Source organism: Mandrillus leucophaeus, unplaced genomic scaffold (assembly GCF_000951045.1).
Source record: "Mandrillus leucophaeus isolate KB7577 unplaced genomic scaffold, Mleu.le_1.0 Scaffold12, whole genome shotgun sequence".
Taxonomy (NCBI): domain Eukaryota; kingdom Metazoa; phylum Chordata; class Mammalia; order Primates; family Cercopithecidae; genus Mandrillus; species Mandrillus leucophaeus.
This window is the reverse complement of record NW_012100320.1, coordinates 2,270,012-2,290,295: the sequence shown is the minus strand read 5'-3', so window position 1 is coordinate 2,290,295 and position 20,284 is coordinate 2,270,012. Positions and strand designations below refer to the sequence as shown.

At 39.7% G+C, this 20,284-nt stretch overlaps 1 protein-coding gene across 2 annotated transcripts in view; it reads left to right on the top strand.

The window, feature by feature from the left end:
• Positions 1-20,284, top strand: part of CSNK1G1 (casein kinase 1, gamma 1) — a 290,970-nt gene that overhangs the window by 101,511 nt on the left and 169,175 nt on the right. For both annotated transcript variants that reach the window (XM_011967933.1, XM_011967939.1), the window contains one exon: positions 18,678-19,078. In XM_011967933.1, coding sequence (XP_011823323.1) covers positions 18,898-19,078 — 181 coding nt within the window. In that variant the 5' untranslated portion in view covers positions 18,678-18,897. The remainder of the gene's footprint in view (positions 1-18,677; positions 19,079-20,284) is intronic.

Genomic DNA, 20,284 nt, shown 5'->3' with positions numbered 1-20,284 from the left:
ACTAATTTAGCAGAAAGCGCCATCATATACTCTAAGGCCACGGACACCTGTCAGTCGTAAGCGCATAAGTAACAAGAAACATAATCAGCTCTTAGGTTCTTCAGTTCTTCTAAAGAAGGTGGTAGTTTAGATATGTGTAAATAAAATTAAATTTTAAAAATGTTTTTATATAATCTTTTTAAATTAGCAAACAAAATTGCTACTCGTTATATGCACACTGAAGTTTACTTTGCAACTACAGCAAATTTGTAGGGCCCATTATCATAAATATTCAACAAGGGCTAATATAATGCTACATTATAATCATCTTTTCTCTCCCAGATCAACACTCACACACCCACACCCACACTCACACTCCAGAACAAATACACAAAGAGAACCAAAGGAAATTTCATTTTCTTTAGGCCAGGAAACACCTATTAGCCATTCTGTTAAAGCCCAGGGCATTCAGCTTATATACAAAACTGATTACTATACGCATTTTAAAAGGAGTTTAAATGCAGTGACCTGACAGTGGACACAATAATGAAACAAAAATTCTCATTACCAGGCTCTAAGTAATAATATTTTTTAAAATGTAGGCCGGGCACAGTGGCTCACGCTGTAATCCCAGCAATTTGGGAGGCCAAGGTGGGCGGATCACGAGGTCAAGAGATCGAGACCATCCTGACCAATATGGTGAAACCCTGTCTCTACTAAAAATACAAAAATTAGCTGGGCGTGGTGGCACGTGCCTGTAATCCCAGCTACTCGGGAGGCTGAGGCAGGAGAATCGCTTGAACCCAGGAGGCGGAGGTTGCAGTGAGCCGAGATCGCACCACTGCACTCCAGCCTGGGCGACAGGGCGAAAGTCTGTCTCAAATAAAAAAAAAAAAAAAGAGCATGCCACTGCACTCCAGTCTGGGCAACAGAGTGAGAGCCTGTCAAGAATGAATGAATGGAAGAAAGAAAGAAAAAGAAAGAAGGAAAGAAGGAAGGAAAAAGGAAGGAAAGGGACTAGTTTACACCCAGCAGCCCTTCAAACCTACCTCCCTCCCAAAATAATATGATACAATGAATTAACCAAAAAACAATAATATCAAAGGATCAGTAACAAAGAAAACTTCAGAGTGATGAAAACCAGGTGACTGCCCTAATCTCATGCCACAAATTTCTAGAAATGTCTTTCAGAAACAGTATTATTTATACCAGATGGAAAGAAAATCATTTGCAGCTTTTTTTTTTTTTTTTTTTTTAACCATACACTGTTGTTAGAACCACATAAAGTTTAGAAATTCCTACTGATACGTCACGGGAAGAAGAAAGTTAGTTGGTTATGTAATTCAGTTGTGTCTTGAGGCCACAACAACAAAGCCATAAAAAAAATATATGATTAATTTATTTGTAAAAATATTTATATAAATATATATGTCCTTCCTCTTTAATAAAAGCTCTTAAAAGTAAGTCACAGTTGACTTACTTTTACCTGGAAGAACTCCCCACCTAAGTTGGATAAGGTTTAGAAGTGAGGTCATTAGGTGAGAAAATTGGCAGCAGTCTCGAAATCCTTTTCCCAGCTATATAGCAGTTGCTTAAGCCCCTGGCTTTCTGTCCATCTTTGTCAGGTGAAATGAATGAACTAACTAGAGAAACTGATATTATTTACCAGGTAAACTCAAGAAAAAACAATTGCACTAATTGTAGGCTAAAGATAGACCACGTTTGAAATATCCCAGTTGAAAAATTATTTTGAAAACAGACATGAGGCTGGATGTGGTGGCTCATGCCTATAATCCCAGCACTTTGGGAGACTAAAGTGTGAGGATTGTTTGAAGCCAGGCGTTTGAGACCAGCCTGGGGGACATAGTGAGACCAAGTCTCTGCAAAAGAATTTAAAAATTAGGTAGGTGTGATGGTATGCCCCTGTAGTCCCAGCTATACTTGGGAGGCCAAAGTGGGAGGATCACTTGAGCCCAAGAGTTCAAAGCTGCAGTGAATTTTGATCACACCACTGAGCTCCATCGTGGCCAACACAATGAATCCCTGTTGCAAAACAAATCAACAAGTAAAAACAGATGAAATGTAATTCACCACATTAACAAAAATAAAGAGAGAAACCTTATCACTTTGATGGATACAAAAAAAGTCTTTGATAATATTCACTAATAGTTCATAATAGGAAAAGCTTCACAATAGGATTTAAAAGGAACTTAATCTGATAAAGACTCTACAAAAATTCTATGGAAAACTTTAGGTTGTGCACAGTGGCTCATGCCTGTAATCCCAGCACTTTGGGAGGCTGAGGCTGGTGGATCACCTGAGGTCAGGAGTTTGAGACCAGCCTGGCCAACATGGTGAATGAAACACTGTCTCTACTAAAAATACAAAAATTAGCCGGGCGTAGTGGCGCACACCTGTAATCCCAGCTACATAGGAGGCTGAGGCAGGAGAATTGGTTGAACCTGGGACACGGAGGTTGCAGCGAGCCTAGATCCCGTCACTGCACTCCAGCATGGATGACAGAGTGAGACTCCGTCTCAAAAAAAAAGTTCCATGTCCCTAAAGGCTGTGACATCATAATAACAATAATATGAATTATGATGTAGCAGTACGAGCTGCAGACAAAACCCCTCAGACACCAAAGGGCTTTATTCGGCCAGGAGCATCAGCAGACAGGTCTCAAAAAACCGAGCTCTCCGAGTGAGCAATTCCTGTCCCTTTTAAGGGCTTACAACTCTTAAGGGGGTCCGCATGAGAGGGTCATGATCGATTGAGCAAGCAGGGGGTACGTGACTGGGGGCTGCGTGCGTGGGTAATTGGAACAGAACAGGACAGGGATTTTCACGATGCTTTTCCTTACAATGTCTGGAATCTATAGATAACACAAGCAGTTAAGTCAGGGGTTGATTTTTAACTATGAGGCCCAGGGCGCAGCTCTGGGCTGTCTGCCTGTGGATTTCATTTCTGCCTTTTAGTTTTTACTTCTTTTTTCTTTGGAGGCAGAAATTGGGCATAAGACAATATGCGGGATGGTCTCCTCCCTTTATGATAGACAAGCTATATTAACTTTTTTTCTTTTTCTTTTTTTTTTTTTCAAACAGAGTCTGGCTCTCTCATCCAGGCTGGAGTACAGTGGCATGATCTCAGCTCACTGCACCCTCTGCCTTCTGGGTTCAAGTGATTCTCCTGCCTTAGCCTTCCAAGTAGCTGGGACTACAGGCGTGTGCCACCATGCCTGGCTAATTTTTGTAGTTTTAATAGAGACAGGTTTTGCCCTGTTTTCCAGGCTTGTCCTGAACTCCTGGCCTCAAGTGATGAGCTTGCCTTGGCCTCCCAAAGTGTTGGGATTACATGCATGAGCCACTGCGCCCAACCTGCCTTAACTTTTTCTGTTTTTTTTTTTGTTTGTTTTAAAAAGCAAAGCTGAGTGCCAGTGGCTTATGTTTTTAATCCCAGTGCTTTGAGAGGCTGGGGTTGGAGAATTGCTAAAGGCCAGAAGTTCAAGGCTGCAGTGAGCTCTGATCATGCTCCTGCACTCGGGCGTCGCTAACAGAGCGAGACCCTGTATCTTAAAACAACAAAAAAACCCCAAATGTGTGCTTTAAATAGATAAATTTTATGGTAGGTGAATTATATCTTAATAAAGCTATTTTTAAAAAACACAGATTTGACCCATGGAGAAATTTTGCCACAGAAAGTAGGCATAAATACAGTATTCAAGTGAGGAAGAGCGTTCAGTGTGTTAGAAGAAATTTTAAGTTACTCAAGGGAAGGAGAATTAGCTCCTTTGAAAATAATTTGTGGACATGTTAAAATCACTGCACAGATTTAAAAAAAGATTGTTTTAGGGAGACAGTTGTGAGGCCAGTGCACTTTTGGCTCAGTTGGAATGAATGGGTAAGTGAGTGGGCAAGCAGGATCATTTGGTTGGTGTGGCAGAAGGGAGGAGGGTGTGGCAGAAGGGAGGAGTGACTTTGGACTCCTCTGGCTATGTTTGACAGTGTGACCTAGTCAGTGAACATAATTCTCTGAGTCTCAGTGTCCTCTTTGAAAAGGAATAATTGCCTTTACTAAGGCAAGTAATTCCAGTTTGACTCCACTGAATAGGTCACACAGCACCTAGAGTCAATCGTTTAGAAAATGTAAATGGTTTTCGAAAGCTAAATCCCTTTAAGCATAAATGTCAGTTCCCTTCTTAAATGGGTTCTTATTGGAATATCAGCGACCTATAAAATCCTGAACAATGGACTCCTGCTACCTCTTCACTTTGCTCATTGTAATCCCTGCGTTGCTGGTCTTCTTTCACCAAAAGCCTTTCTTAATAGGCTACTGCTCTTCCCTGTCTGGAAACTGTGTTCCCTAGCTCTTGACAAGGTTGGCTCTATCTCTTCCTTGAGGACACTGTTTAAATGTAGCTTCTAATTTATATTTTCACAACAATGTACAAGGATTCCCTTTTCTTCTCATCCACACCAATACTTGTTATCTTTAGTTTTTTTTTTTATAATTGCCATCTGACAGAGTGAGAATGTAAGTTAGTATCTCCTATTATGCAAAACTGTATGGAGGTTTGTCAAAAAACTAAAAATAGAATTACTACATGATGCAGCAATCCTACTTCTGAGTATTTACCCAAAAGATTTGAAATCTATTTGTTGAAGAGATGTCTGCTTTCTTATGTTCATTGTAGCATTATTCACAATAGCCAAGTTACGGAATCAACCTAAGTGTTCAGCACATGAATCAATAAAGAAAATGTACACACACACACGCACACTCACATATACATATTCAGCCTTAAAGAAGGAATTATGTCATTTGTGGCAACTTGGATGGAATTGGAGAATATTTTATTATGCTAAGTAAAATAAGCCAGGCACTGAAAGACAAACACCGTGTGTTCTCACTTATATGTGGAATCTAAAACAGTTGAACTCATAGAAGCATAGAGAGACTAGAGGGTTGAGGAAGTGGAGAGACCATGGTTAAAGGGTACAAAATCTCAGCTAAGGGATATATATAATATATATTTTTTAAATTCTGTTGTACAGTGTGGTGAAGATAGTTTTTGTACATTTTTAAATTGCTGAGATAATAAATTTCAAATATTCTTACCACAAAAATGTTAAGTATTTAAGGTAATGGATATGTTAACTAGCTTGATTTAATTATACATTATATTCATAAATTATAACATTACTTTGTACCCCTTACATTTATATAATTATAAATTGTCAACATACAATTAAAAACATTTTTTTAAATAAATGTGTCTTCTAATAAAAGGCTTCCCACCCCTCTGTCTAAAATTCTTCCATGCTGTGCATAGTGACACATGCCTGTAATCCCAGTTTCTCAGGAGGCTGAGGTGGGAGAATCTCTTGAACCCATGTGTTCAAGGCTGCATTGCACTGTGATCGCACCTGTGAAGAGCCACTGCACTGCAGCCTGGACTACATAGCAAGAACACATCTCTAAATATGAATAAAATAAAACTTTCCTCTTTGATTTCACTGTAATCCTTAGTTTAGCAGATCTTTGATATGTAGCATGGTCCTGATTTGTGGTTTTTTTATTCATGTGTTGGTGAGGCCCTCTCTACACTAGAAGTTCTGTGAGCAGAGGAGCTATATATGTCAAGTTCACTGTTATATCCTCAGTGGAATAACCCAGTTTTAGTCACATAGGAGGCACTCACTGAATAGTTATTTACTTAAAAAAAATTTTTTTTTTGCCATATACCTACAACCTTCTAACTTTTATTTTTAAGATTAAAACAAAAAATGTTCTTGGTTTTTGAGTTTTTTCTTTTTCTTTTTCTTTTTTTTTTTGGCTCCCAGCAGTAAACAACTACTTTGAGATTTTTTCCTTACGTTTTAAAAATTATTATTATTATTATACTTTAAGTTCTGGGGTACATGTGCAAAACATGCAGTTTTGTTACATAGGTATACACGTGCCATGGTAGTTTGCTGCACCCATCAACCCTTCACCTACATTAGGTATTTCTCCTAATGCTATCTCTCCCCTAGCCCCCCACCCCGCAGCAGGCCCCAGTGTGTGATGTTCCCCTCCCTGTGTCTTTGTGTTCTCATTGTTCAACTCCCACTTGAGTGAGAACATGCGGTGTTTGATTTTCTGTTCTTGTGTTAGTTTGCTGAGAATGATGGTTTCCAGCTTCATCCATGTCCCTGCAATGGTCATGAACACATCTTTTTTTTTTATGGCCTCATAGTATTCCATGGTGTGTATGTGCCACATTTTCTTCATGCCGTCTATCATTGATGGACATTTGGGTTGGCTCCATGTCTTTGCTATTGTGAATAGTGCCGCAGTAAACATACGTGTGCATGTGTCTTTATAGTAGAATGATTCATAATCCTTTGGGTATATACCCAGTAATGGGATTGCTGGGTCAAATGGTATTTCTAGTTCTAGATCCTTGAGGAATCACCACACTGTCTTCCACAATGGTTGAACTAATTTGCACTCCCACCAACAGTGTAAAAGCATTCCTGTTTTACCACATCCTCTCCAGCATCTGTTTCCTGACTTTTTAATGATCCTCATTCTAACTGGCGTGAGATCGTGTCTCATTGTGATTTTGATTTGCATTTCTCTAATGACCGGTGATGATGAGCATTTTTTCCATATGTTTGTTGGCTGCATAAATGTCTTCTTTTGACAAGTGTCTGTTTATATCCTTTGCCCACTTTTTGATGGGGTTGTTTGTTTTTTTCCTTGTAAATTTGTTTAAGTTCTTTGTAGATTCTGGATATTAGCCCTTTGTCAGATGGATAGATTGCAAAATTTTTCTCCCGTTGTGTAGGTTGTCTGTTCACTCTGATGATAGTTTCTTTAGATGTGCAGAAAGAAGCTCTTTAGTTTAATTAGATCCCATTTGTCAATTTTGGCTTTTATTGCCATTGCTTTTGGTTTTTTGGACATGCAGTCTTTGCCCATACCTGTGTCCTGAATGGTATTGACTAGGTTTTTATCTAGGATTTTTATGGTTTTGGGTCTTACGTTTAAGTCTTTAATCCATCTTGAGTTAATTCTTGTATAAGGTGTAAGGAAGGGGTCCTGTTTCAGGTTTCTGCATATGGCTAGCCAGTTTTCCCAACACCATTTATTAAATAGGGAATCCTTTCCCCATTGCTTGTTTGTGTCAGCTTTGTCAAAGATCATATGGTTATAGATGTGTGGTGTTACTTCTGAGGCCACTGTTCTGTTCCATTGGTCTGTATATTTCTGTTTTGGTCCCAGTGCCATGCTGTTTTGGTAACTGTAGCCTTGTAGTATAGTTTGAAGTCAGGTACCCTGATGCCTCCAGCTTTGTTCTTTTTGCTTAGGATTGTCTTGGCTATGCGGACTCTTTTTTGGTTCTATATGAAGTTTAAAGTAGTTTTTTCCAATTCTGTGAAGAAAATCAGTGGTAGCTTGATGGGGATAGCATTGAATCTATAAATTACTTTGGGCAGTATGGTCATTTTCACGATATTGATTCTTCCTATCCATGAACATGGAATGTTTTTCCATTTGTTTCTGTGCTCTCTTATTTCGTCGAGCAGTGGTTTGTAGTTCTCCTTGAAGAGGTCCTTCACATCCCATATAAGTTGTATTCCTAGGTATTTTATTCTCTTAGTAGCAATTGTGAATGAGAGTTTACTCATGATTTGGCTCTCTTGTTTGTCTGTTACTGGTGTATAGGAATGCTTGTGATTTTTGCACATTGACTTTGTATCCTTAGACTTTGCTGAAGTTGCTTATCAACTTAAGGAGATTTTGAGGCATGGTCTCACTCTGTCGCCCAGACTGCAGTGCAGTGGTGCGATGTCAGCTCATTGCAACTACCACCTCCCAGGTTCAAGCAATTCTCGTGCCTCAGCCACCCGAGTAGCTGGGATTACATGCATGCACCACTGCACCTGACTAATTTTTATAGGTGTGAGTTACCACACCCAGCGACAATTTTTTTTTTTTTTTAACTATTTTTTAAGAAGACTGGTTCTTACTATGTTGTCCAGGCTGGAATGTAGTGGCTATTGACAGGCCTGATCATCGTGCACGTAAACCTCGAATTCGTGGGCTCAAGTGAGCCTCTCACCACAGCCTCCCAAGTATCTGGGAATACATGTGTGTGACACCACACCTGGCTTCACAAAATATTTGTTGATTGAACTAGGAACACTGAATAAATGTAGTGGTTTGTATTTTTCCTTTTTGACACCTGGAAATTATCCAAACTCCTTCAGTAATTGCTATTATTCTTGAAGGTTCATTTATGTAGAAATAGTATTTAAAAATGCGTATGTAAGCTGGGCACGATGGGTCACACCTGTAATCCCAGCACTTTGCAAGGCTGAGGCAGGCGGATCACCTGAGGTCAGGAGTTTGCAACTGACCTGACCAACAAAGTGAAACCCCATCTCTACTAAAAATACCAAAATTAGCTTGGCATGGTGGTGCATGCCTGTAATCCCAGCTACTTGGGAGACTGAGACAGGAGAATCCCGGGAGGTAGAGGTTGCAGTGAGCTGAGATCGTGCCACTGCACTCCAGCCTGGGTAACAGAGCGAGACTGTCTCAAAAAAAAAAAAGTGAATAAAATAAAATGCATGTGTATGTATGTTTTTCTTTTTTCCTTTTTTTTTCTTTTTGAGATGGAGTCTAGCTCTCTTGCCAGGCTGGAGTGCAGTGGCGAGATCTCGGCTCACTACAACTTCTGCCTCCTGGGCTCAAGTGGTTCTCCTGCCTCAGCCTCCCGAGTAGCTGGGATTACAGGCACGTGCCACCACACCCAGCTAATTTTTGTATTTTTAGTAGAGATGGGGTTTCACCATGTTGGCCAGGATGGTCTCAATCTTCTGACCTTGTGATCTGCCTGCCTCGGCCTCCCAAAGTGCTGGGGATTACAGACGTGAGCCACCGTGCCCAGCCTCTTTTCCTTGTTTTTTGAGATAGAGTCTTTCTCTGTCACCCAGGCAGTAGCATAGTCATAGCTCACTGAAACCTCGAACTCCGAGGTTGAAGGGATCCTTTCACCTCAGCCTCCCAAGCAGCTGGGACTACAGGTACACACCACCGTGCCCAGCTAATTTTTTTTTTTTTTTTTAGAGAGACACGGTCTCACCACATCACCCAGGTTGGTCTTGAACTGCTGGGCTCAAGCAGTCCTTCTGTCTTGACCTTCCAAAGTGCTGGGATTACAGGTATGAGCCACCACACCCAGTCTTTTTTTTTTTTTTTTTTTAAACAGTTATTTAAATCTTCTTTTCTTGTACAAGATACAGTACATTTCACATATGGCCCTTTTCCTGTTGGAGAAGGTGAATCAAGTGGAGGGAAGTAAATTGATATTGAGGCTGAGAATAAAATTGCAGATTTCTAGCCTGATTTTTCTACCTCTCACCTACTTTGTGCCTATGTAAATAGGCTGTTTCTTCATCGCCAGGAAAAAGTGAAATAGGAGCTGACTATTGACAATTCCAGAAAGCACCCAGATAAGAATACTTAGAATTGGATCTAAAACAAAACCTACCGACCTCTTTTTTGGGGAGAGACGGGGTCTGTCTGTCTCCCAGGCTGGAGGGTAGTGGTGTGATCACAGCTCACTACAGCCTTGACCTCCTGGGCTCAAGTGATCTTCCTGCTTCAGCTACCCAAGTAGTTGAGACTATAGGCATGTGCCACCCTCCTAATTTAAAAAAAGTGTCTGTTTGTAGAGCTGGGGTCTCAGTATGTTGACCAAGCTGGTATTGAACTCTTGGGCTCAAGCGATTCTCTTGTCTTGACCTCCCAGAGTTCTAGGATTATAGGCATGAGCCACCACACCTGGCCAACATCAGTTTCTTGGCTATAAGTTTTCATCTTTTGATGTTCTCTTATGCCATTTAAAATGGGTGAAAATTTGGGTTATAGTTTTCTAGTGACTGTTGCCTTTTCACAGTGATCACAATGGTAACACATGGCACATAATTAGGGCAGGATATACCTTAAATGTCTGTTTCCCGAAACAAGCAATTACAGTGCCCTTCTTATGTACTCCTTTTAGCAACTCGCCATAGCACTAATCACAATGCATTGTAATTGCTTGTTTACTTGTGTAGTAGCTCTAGTAGCTTGGTGAAGGTTGTCACATTCACCATTTTATTTGCAGGGTACTTGTGACAGGTACTGTAGTCATGGTACTTGTGATTATCTTTTTCTTTCTACTCAGAATGATGGCAAGAATTATGATGTCTGGAGTTTGGATTTTTTTAGCCTTATGAGATCTGTTCATTGGTTGAAAACCAAGATTGAGAACTCATTTTTATGTGTAAGTGAGTGTGTGTGTGTGTGTGTGTGTGTGTGTGTTTTATTCACTAAGTCTTTGGGAACTTACCATGCTAGGCCCTGCAAATAAAATGGTGAATGTGACAGCAGTTTTTACCTTCACAGAGCTAATACAAGAGTAAACAAGCAAGAGTAAACAAGCAAAACAAACAAACAGTGCAGTGTGATTACTGTTATGGTGAGTTAACTAAAAGGAGTACATAAGAGGGGCACTGTAATTGCTTGTTTTGGGAAACAGATATTTAAGGTGAAAACTAAATATGAGCATAAGTTAACATAATGAAGAGCAGAGATAAAGGGGGATCCAGGTCCAGGGCCCTTTGGAAGCCTTGAAGTAAGTTTGATGTTCATTAACATAAAATGTAAGGGAACAGTTTAACAGAAATTAAGCGGAAGAGGTAAGCAAGTGCCAGATCTGGAATGACCTTAAGCCATGTAAGGATTTTGTTTTATACTAAAGAAAGTCAGAAGACTGGAAGAGGCTGCTAGAGAGTTGAGGGTCCTCAGAGGTTGATGAAATCATAGAACAAGTACAATGAGAGTAAATGAGTGAGAGAGCTGGAAGGCAAATAAAATCAAAGTGCCACTGTATTTTGCTTTGGCTCCCTTACTTTAATAATGAACAGTTCTTCTAAAAATGTGTATGTAAATAGTGGGCATTGTAGCTCATGCCTGTCATCCTAGCACTGTGGGAAGCCAAGGCTGGAGCATCTCTTGAACCCAGGAGTTTGAGACCAACCTGGGCAATATAGTGAGACCTCATCTCTACCAAAAAAAAAAAAAAAAAAGTACAACAGGTAGAACAGACGAATTTATGACATTGAGATTAGTTGTTTTCACTGATAAAAGTAAGGGATCTGAAGATGTAAGCCCAAAGACATAAATTTTATTTATGATTTACTTTTTAGTTATAGGATCCAGTTATTTCCAGAGATCAACATTATAAAGAAATAAGATAAAAATAAGTATTACAGATTAAGTGGACAGTGTTTTCTGTGCCTTTTTGGCAAGTACAATACAAAGAACATTTTTTCCCCTGACCACGTAAGAGTATGTTGCTGACAGGCTGGGTGCGGTGGCTCACGCCTGTAATCCCAGCACTTTGGGAGGCTGAGGCGGGTGGATCACGAGGTCAGAAGATCAAAACCATCCTGGCTAACACAGTGAAAGCCTGTCTCTACTAAAAATACAAAAAATTAGCCGGGCGTGGTGGCGGACGTCTGTAGTCCCAGCTATTCGGGAGGCTGAGGCAGGAGAATGGCGTGAACCCAAGCGGTGGAGCTTGCAGTGAGCCGAGATCGCACCACTGCACTCCAGCTTGGACGACAGAGTGAGACTCTGTCTCAAAAAGAAAAAAAAAAAAGTCGCTTACAAGATGTTTCATAAATCCTAGTACTTTAGTATACTACTAAAATGTAGTCTGAAGATTAGATATACTGTGGTGTGTGTGTATATATGTATGTATATGAAATATAGTCGTATGTACTAAATACAGACAGGGTTTTGCCACGTTGTCCAGGCTGGTCTTGAACTCCTGGCCTCAAGTGATCCACCTGCCTCAGCCTCCCAAAGTGCTGGGACTACAGGCGTGAGCCACCACGCCTGGCCAGTATTTTGTAGTTTTGAGCATAGATTTTTTTATACAGGTTTTGTAATATAGCTTCCTAAGTTTCTTGTTGCTTTTTTAGATAGAATTATTATTTTAATTAACAGACTTTATTTTTAAATTCTTTAGGTACAGTTTTAGGTTTACAGAGAAATGGAGTGGAAAGTACAGAGTTCCTATATATTCCCTAACACTCTTCCACCCCCGTTTTCCCCTATTATTAACTAGTCTTGCATTACTATGGTATGTTTGTAGTAGTTAATGAACCAATATTGACACATTATTAACTAAAGTCGGTAGTTTACATTAGATAGAATGTATTACACTATTTGTATTATACATTCTAGGGATTTGGACAAATGTATAATGGCATGCATCTACCATTACAGTATCATACAGAATAGTTTTCCTGCTCTAAAAATCCCCTAGGTTCCACCTGTTCACCCGCTCCCCTCCTCACTCAGAATATCTGGCAACTATTGATCTTTTTACCATCTCCATAGTTAGGACTTTTCTAGAATGTCATGAATTTGGAATGTAGTATTTAGCTTTTTCAAATGGATTTCTTTCACTTAGCAATATGCATTTTAGGTTGTTCTATGTCTTTTTGTAGCTTTGAATCATTCATTTCTTTTTATTACTGAACGGTACTCCATTGCATAGCTATACTGCAAATTTGTTTATTCATTCACCTATTGAAGGAAATCTTAGTGTTTTCATTTTTTGACAATTGCAAGTGAAGCTGCTGTAAACATTTAGGTGGTGGTTTTTGTGTGGACTTAAGTTTTCATTTCATTTTGGTGGATACCAAGAAATACGATTGCTGGGTCATAGGTAAGAGTATGTTTAGTTACATAAGAAACTGCCAGACTTTCTTCCAAAATAGCCATACCATTTTGCATTCTCACCAGCAGTGAATGAGAGTTCCTGTTGCTCCATATCTTCCTTAGCATTTGATGTTGTCAGTGTTTTGGATTTTCACTATTCTAGTAAGTGTATAGTGGTATCATTGTTTTAATTTGCAATTCTCTTGTGACCTATGGTATTGAGCATATTTTCATGTATTTATTTTCCATCTGTATATCTTCTTTGATGAGATGTCTGATTCAAATCTTTTGCTTATATTTTAACTGGGTTGTTTTCTGATTGTTGAGTTTTAAGAGTTTTGTGTATATTAAATAACAGGCCTCTATCAAGTAAGTGTTTTGTAAATATTTTCTCCTAATCAGTGGCTTGTCTTTTCATTCTCTTAGCAGTGTCTTCTCCAGAGCAGAAGTTTTTAATTTTAGTGAAGTTAAACTTAACAATTTCTTCTTTCATTGATCATGCTTTTGTTGGTATGTCTAAGAAGTCATTGTCAAACCCTAAGTCATTTAGATTTTTTCCTATGGTATATTGTAGGAGTTTTATTTTGTGTTTTATATTTAGGTTGTGATCCATTTTGATTTTATTTTTGTGAAAGATGTAAGGTCTATGTCTAGATTATTTTTGTTTGTTTGCAAGTATATATCTAACTGTTGCAGCACCATTTGTTAAAAAGACTATCCTTTCTCCATTGAATTGCCTTTGCTTCTTTGACAAAGATTGGTATGTTTGTGTGAATCTATTTTTGTATGAATAGACTATATTTGTTTGAATCTATTTCTGGACTTTCCATTCTGTTCCATTGATTTGTGTATTTATTTTTATTTTTTTGTCAATACCACACTGTCTTGAGTGCTGTAGCTTTATAGTAGTTGTTTATTTATTTATCTATTTATTTATTTATTTATTTTGGTGACAGGGTCATACTGAAGTGGTGCAGTGGCACTATCATAGCTCACTGCAACCTTGAACTCCTGGGCTCAAACAGTCCTCCCAGTTCTGCCTCCTCAGTAGCTGGTTCCATAGGCATGCACCACCTTGCCTGGCCGATTTTTATTTTTATTTTGTAGAGACAGGATCTCGTTTTGTTGCCCAGGCTGGTCTTGAACTCCTGGGCTCAAGTGATTCTCCCACTGTGGCCTCCCAACGCACTGGGATTACAGATACGAGTTACTGCACCTGGCCTTTTGTTTTGTTTTGTTTTGTTTTAGCTTAAATGCATTTCAAGCCTTGTATTGGTACTTAAATTGTCCTACAGCGTCTTTTAATTTGTCCTATAGTTTTTGATAGTTTTATAAACACATATTCATGTGTGCACATGAGCACACAGATACCATTTTTGCTTAATGTTTGCTAGATACTTACCCTGGGTGTGATACTGCTTTTGAAACTTACCCTGTGTTTTAAACATCAGGTTAGGCTTTGATCTCATTCTTTGAAAAGCTTACAATTGGAATAGCAGATATTGGTACAAAAACCATTGGCAACCCAACATAAGGGGAAATTTGTTGGGATGTTTCTTAGAATAATTTTTATCCTTGACCAAAAAAATTTAAAAGAAAAAAGACAAGGAGAAAGACTTTTGTTTTTGTCGTATTATTTCTGTTTTGGACAGTAGCATGGGAAGTGATGCCTGAAGCTGAAACTCATAACCAAGAAACAGCAAGCATGAGGACCAAAAGCAATATGTGGTGGATGAAGAAGTAGTAGATCAGAAAGAGCCTGGTTTGCTTTTGAGTTTCACATACACTTACCATATGATCCAGCAGTCCTATACCTATAAATAAGTTCATCATAAGTTGTGTAAGAAGAGAGATTTAGAAGCCTGGCACTCTCTCTTTTGATTATTAACAAAAACCCAGGGTGTTTTGACTTTGAAATTTAAATATTTATGTGCCTCACTTTTGATAAAGCCAATATATGAGAATCTGAAATACACAAACAGTAAATTAGTGAAACTTTTTTTGATGCTTTTATAATACGACTTAATTTTCTTTTAGACTTCATGAAACCTCCCATATACTGTTTTACATGAATTTAAGTAGAGAGTTCAAATGATACGCCAAAGAGTTTGTAATTGAGCAGAGGGTAGTGATAAAGAAATAGGATTCTAAAAAACTTAGTAACTTTAATTTCTTAAATGAGAGATGCCACATAAAGTAGTATTGGATATTATTCATCTTTCTTTATTTGAGGCGGAGTTTCGCTCTTTTTGCCCAGGCTGGAGTGCAATGGTGCGATCTCAGCCCACTGCCACCTCCGCCTCCCAGGTGAAGCGGTTCTCCTGCCTCAGCCACGCAAGTAGCTGGGATTATAGGCGCCCACTACGATGTCTGGCTAATATTTTTTTGTATTTTTAGTAGAGACAGAGCATCACCATGTTGGCCAGGCTGGTTTTGAACTCCTGACCTCAGGTGATCTGGCCACCTCGGCCTCCCAAAGTACTGGGATTTTAGGCATGAGCCACTGTGCCCGGCCTCATCTTTCATAATTATAGATTGAGCAATGCTTATGTCCCATGCATAGATTAGAAAATTGACACAGCACCTTTAGTGTCAGTTTTTGTCATGGCTGTGGGAAGTAAAGTGATTGTTCTGTTCTACAAGTAGGTGTTATGAACATTTTTCCCCAGCTGAGTGAGATTTTTGACTATTTTTTTTTTTTTTGACAGGGTCTTGCTCTGTCATCCATACTGGAGTGCAGTGACACAATCATGGCTCACTGCATCCTTGAACCTCCCAGGCTCAAGCAGTCCTTCAACTTCAGCCTCCCCAAGTCACTGGGACCACAGGTGTGCACCACCATGCCCAGCTATTTTTTTTTTTTTTAATTCCTTAAGACGGGGTTTTGCTCTTGTCGCCCAGGCTGAAGTGCAATGGCATGATCTCGGCTCACTGCAACCTCCGTCTCCTGGGTCCAAGAAATTCTCCTGCCTCAGCCTCCCGAGTAGCTGGGATTACAGGCCGGCACAACCAGGCCTGGCTAATTTTTTTGTTTTTAGTAGAGACAGAGTTTCGCCATGTTGGCCAGGCTGGTCTTGAACTCCTGACCTCGGGTGATCCACCCGCCTTGGCCTCCCAAAGTGCTAGGATTATAGGCATGAGCCACCGTGCCTGGCCCTAATTTTTAAATTTTTTGTGGACATGGGATCTCCCTATGTTGCCCAGGCTCATTTCAAACTTCTAGGCTCAAGTAATCCTTCTACCTTGGCCTCCCAAAGTGCTGGGATTACATGGACGAGCCACCACGCCCGGACAGTTTTTGGCTTTCTATAGGGTTTTTTTTTTTTTAATTTAATTTTTAATATATATTTTTTAAATTTAATTTTTAATTTTTTAATTTTTTATTTTTTAGAGACAGGGTCTTTCTGTGTTGCCCAGGCTGGAGTTCAGTAGCTATTTACTGGCATGATAATAGCACATTCCAGCCTTAAACTCCTGGGCTTGAGCAGTACTCCCATCTCAGCCTCCCAAGTAGCTGGGGACTGTAGGCATATACCATTGCACCTGGCTTCTACAGGTTTTTAGAATTCTAATTCTTCTAATACATACATGTAAGTAAACATGGATAATGAGGGCTATGTGTGATTAGTCCACCTAATGTTATACTAGTCTAAGTGCAATGGAAGAAATTAATGCAAAGTATTATAAAAATAACATCCATTTGTTGGAAGAAACAGAGTGAGCAAAAATGAAAAATGTGAAGAGAAATAGACAATGTAATACAGTTTCCAAATCTTATAAATGAGGCTATCATAGTGATAATTTTTGAAAATTTGTGAGTTCTTGAATACTTATAAATTCACTGAATTGGACTAGACACATTCTGCCTCTGTCCTCATATTAATTTATAATGGAAGGAAATATAGTTGGCAGTCTCACACATAGACATACTCCCAGTAATTATGATGTTTTTTTCTCTTTCTAATATCATTTGAGGGATTTGGATTAAAGACGAGGATAATCAGGGGATAGTGGATATAGTTGGAAATAGGAGAAACAATAAGGAAATATGAATTCTTAATGTTGTTCATGTAGGAAGTTCAGTAGTTGCTGACCTCCTTTCATTGCTTTGATTTTTTTTCCTTTACAGAATATACATTATAAATGGAAATCTATTGTAAAGCAAAACAAACAAAAAATGAAAATAAGCAGTTTATTTAAACTATAATAGAGCAAACAGAAGCCAGGCACGGTGGCTGATGCCTGTAATCCCAGCACTTTGGGAGGCCAAATGGGTGGATCACCTGAGGTCAGGAGTTCGAGACCAGCCCGGCCAACATAGTGAAACCCCATCTTTACTAAAAATACAAAAAATTAACTGGGTGTGGTGGCAGGCATCTGTAATTCTAGCTACTTCGGAGGCTGAGACAGGAGAATCGCGTGAACTTGGAAGGTGGAGGTTGCAGCGAGCCTAGATCTCGCCATTGCACTCAGCCTTGGCAACAAGAGTGAAACTCCATGTCAAAAGTAAATAAATAAAGCAAACAGATTGTATTATTGGATTATGTGCCCACTTGTACAGTCAGCTGACAGCTTTTTGCCTGTTACTTTAGTAGGGAATTACAGGTATCCTCAGGAAGTTTAGAGTGTAGGCATCTTTGCTCTGTTGTGTAACTGGTGATGATAACCAAACATTTGTTCTAATTCTCTTAAGTTTTCTGTCTTTCTTTTTCCTTCCTTGCTCCCTCCCTCCCTTCCTTCTTTCTTTCCTTTTCTCGGAATGTCACTCTGTCACTCATGTGGGAATACAGTAGCACGAGCTTGGCTCACTGCAACCTCCGCCTCCTGGGTTCTAGCTGTTCTCCTGCCTCAGCCTCCCGAGTAGCTGGGATCACATGTGCCTGCCACCACGTCCAGCTAATTTTTATATTTTTAGTAGAGATAGGGTTTTGCCATGTTGGCCAGGTGGTCTCAAGCTCCTGACCTCAGGTGATCTGCCTGCCTTGGCCTCCCAAAGTGCTGGGATTACAGGCGTGAACCACCACACCCAGCCTTCTCTTCCCTTAAGTTTTAAGGAAAACATTTATGAAAGTGAAATATAAATGTGTGTTTAGTATGTGATTAGTGGTAACAGTATTTTTTTTTTTGTTAAGATTATTCACATGGATAATCAAACATAGCATCAAAATTATCTCATTGCAAACATTTGTGCTGGGCTCAGTCCTGAATTTGGACACTGCAGAATTCTGGTAGAGATGAATGTTATGTTTAAGATTTTTTGTTTTTGTTTTTGTTTTTTTGCTTTATTTTCACTTTGGGGTTCTGCAAAGGATCTCTTTTTGGCGCTATGTCATTGCATACTCAGTATACAGCAAAAACCACCAAAAGTTTGGCTTTTCAGAATTTTAGGACTACTTAATACCAATAGAGTTTTGGAAATTCCTTCATAGAGGTTGTCTGTGTTGATTGGTAAGTGTAGAATACATAATTCTTGCCGGTACTTGGTAAATGGTGGGGATAGGGGAATGGGGCAGTGAATAGTCTAATTTCTTATAAGTCTTGGCAAAATTAAAAGGAAGAGCTTAAAGTTAAATCGTCCTCAGTTTCTTTAACTTGGTTTCAGCACTGCTATGTATTTCTGTTAGCCAGTGATGGAAAAAACAACAATTGTCTTTCTTTTTGGTCATATGTACATTACTAGAAGAAAGCATTTTATATTTAAGGCTTGTGTGTTTCCTTAGCTTCTATGGTTTGCAGCCTCCTGAGCTTATGATACCATGTGAATAACTAATCTAGATGTTAAACTGTTGGAGGATAGAAAACCAAAACCCATTTCAGGAAGCTATGCATTTTGCTCACCTTTGGATAGGATTCATTCTAATTAGTAGAGACTTTCTGAATTTGTTTTAAAATTTAATTTTTAACTACGTGTTTTCTTGATTTTTACCTAGGTTACAAGATGTTCAACTAAGCCTGAGACCTAGTGACTACATTTCATACAGGAACAAATCAATGGTTTTTCATCTCCCGGAGATACATTAGAAACAAATATGGTGCTAAAAGAACTCCTTACCTTTCTCTGACTACAATTTATTTGGACATACTTTTGTATTGAAGAGAGGTATACACACTGAAGCTACTTGGTGTACGGAGACTTTGTCCTGTAGGATCATGGACCATCCTAGTAGGGAAAAGGATGAAAGACAACGGACAACTAAACCCATGGCACAAAGGAGTGCACACTGCTCTCGACCATCTGGCTCCTCGTCATCCTCTGGGGTTCTTATGGTGGGACCCAACTTCAGGGTTGGCAAGAAGATAGGGTGTGGGAACTTCGGAGAGCTCAGATTAGGTAAGAACTTGGTTATGTCGGTGACTTCTACTAACAACAATACCTGTAATAAGCCTTGGTGTGTTTCAAGACAAGCCGTTTGTAGTTTTGCAAGAAATGTTTCTTAAGGAGAACCTATTGTTATAGGAAATAATTTATGAAGGGGCACTATGGTCATTATCAATTATTTGTTATCCAGGGCTCATCTGTCTTTATGTGTGTGCAATGGGCTTTTAAATTTTCTACCAGTTCTGAGATTTTCTGATGAACATAGAGTTGCATACAGGTATCAGTAAAGTGCAGACTCTGATTTAGGAGGTCTGAGGTGGAGCCCCAGATTCTGCATATTTTTGCAAACTCCAGGTGATGCAGATGCTGTTGGTCCTTTAAGAAGGGCATAAGGCTTGGTTTAATTCAGACTCTGCCTCCCGAGTTCACGCCATTCTCCTGCCTCAGCCTCCCAGGTAGCTGGGACTACAGGCGTCCGCCACCACGTCCGGCTAATTTTTTTTTGTATTTTATTAGAGATGGGGTTAGCCAGGATGGTCTTGATCTCCTGACCTCGTGATCTGCCCGCCTCGGCCTCCCAAAGTGCTGGGATTACAGGAGTGAGCCACTGCGCCCAGCCATTTATATACTTTTTAATGGCTCTCCCTTGATGAGTGAGATAGAGAAAACAGAAGGCCGTATAAATATATGAAGTTAGACGGGGCGCGGTGGCTCAAGCCTGTAATCCCAGCACTTTGGGAGGCCGAGACAGGGCGGATCACGAGGTCAGGAGATCGAGACCATCCTGGCTAACATGGTGAAACCCCATCTCTACTAAAAAACACAAAAAACTAGCCGGGCGAGGTGGTGGGCACCTGTAGTCCCAGCTACTCCGGAGGCTGAGGCAGGAGAATGGCATAAACCCGGGAGGCGGAGCTTGCAGTGAGCTGAGATCCGGCCACTACACCCCAGCCTGGGCGACAGAGCAAGACTGTCCAAAAACAAACAAACAAACAAACAAAAAAATATATATGTATATGAAGTTGGAGATTAGCTTGGAGAATGTGGAAGGGTCATCTTTGAGGCTAAAGTATTTTCTTTTTCTTCGTAGCTCTTGAGACTGTGCATTAATATGAAGACTCATTTTAAGAAACTTTGGCTCTTGTGGGGAATGGTGGGAGGGTGGGAACATAATGTAATTATGTTTTTACCTCTCTTACTTCCTTTTTTTTTTTTTTT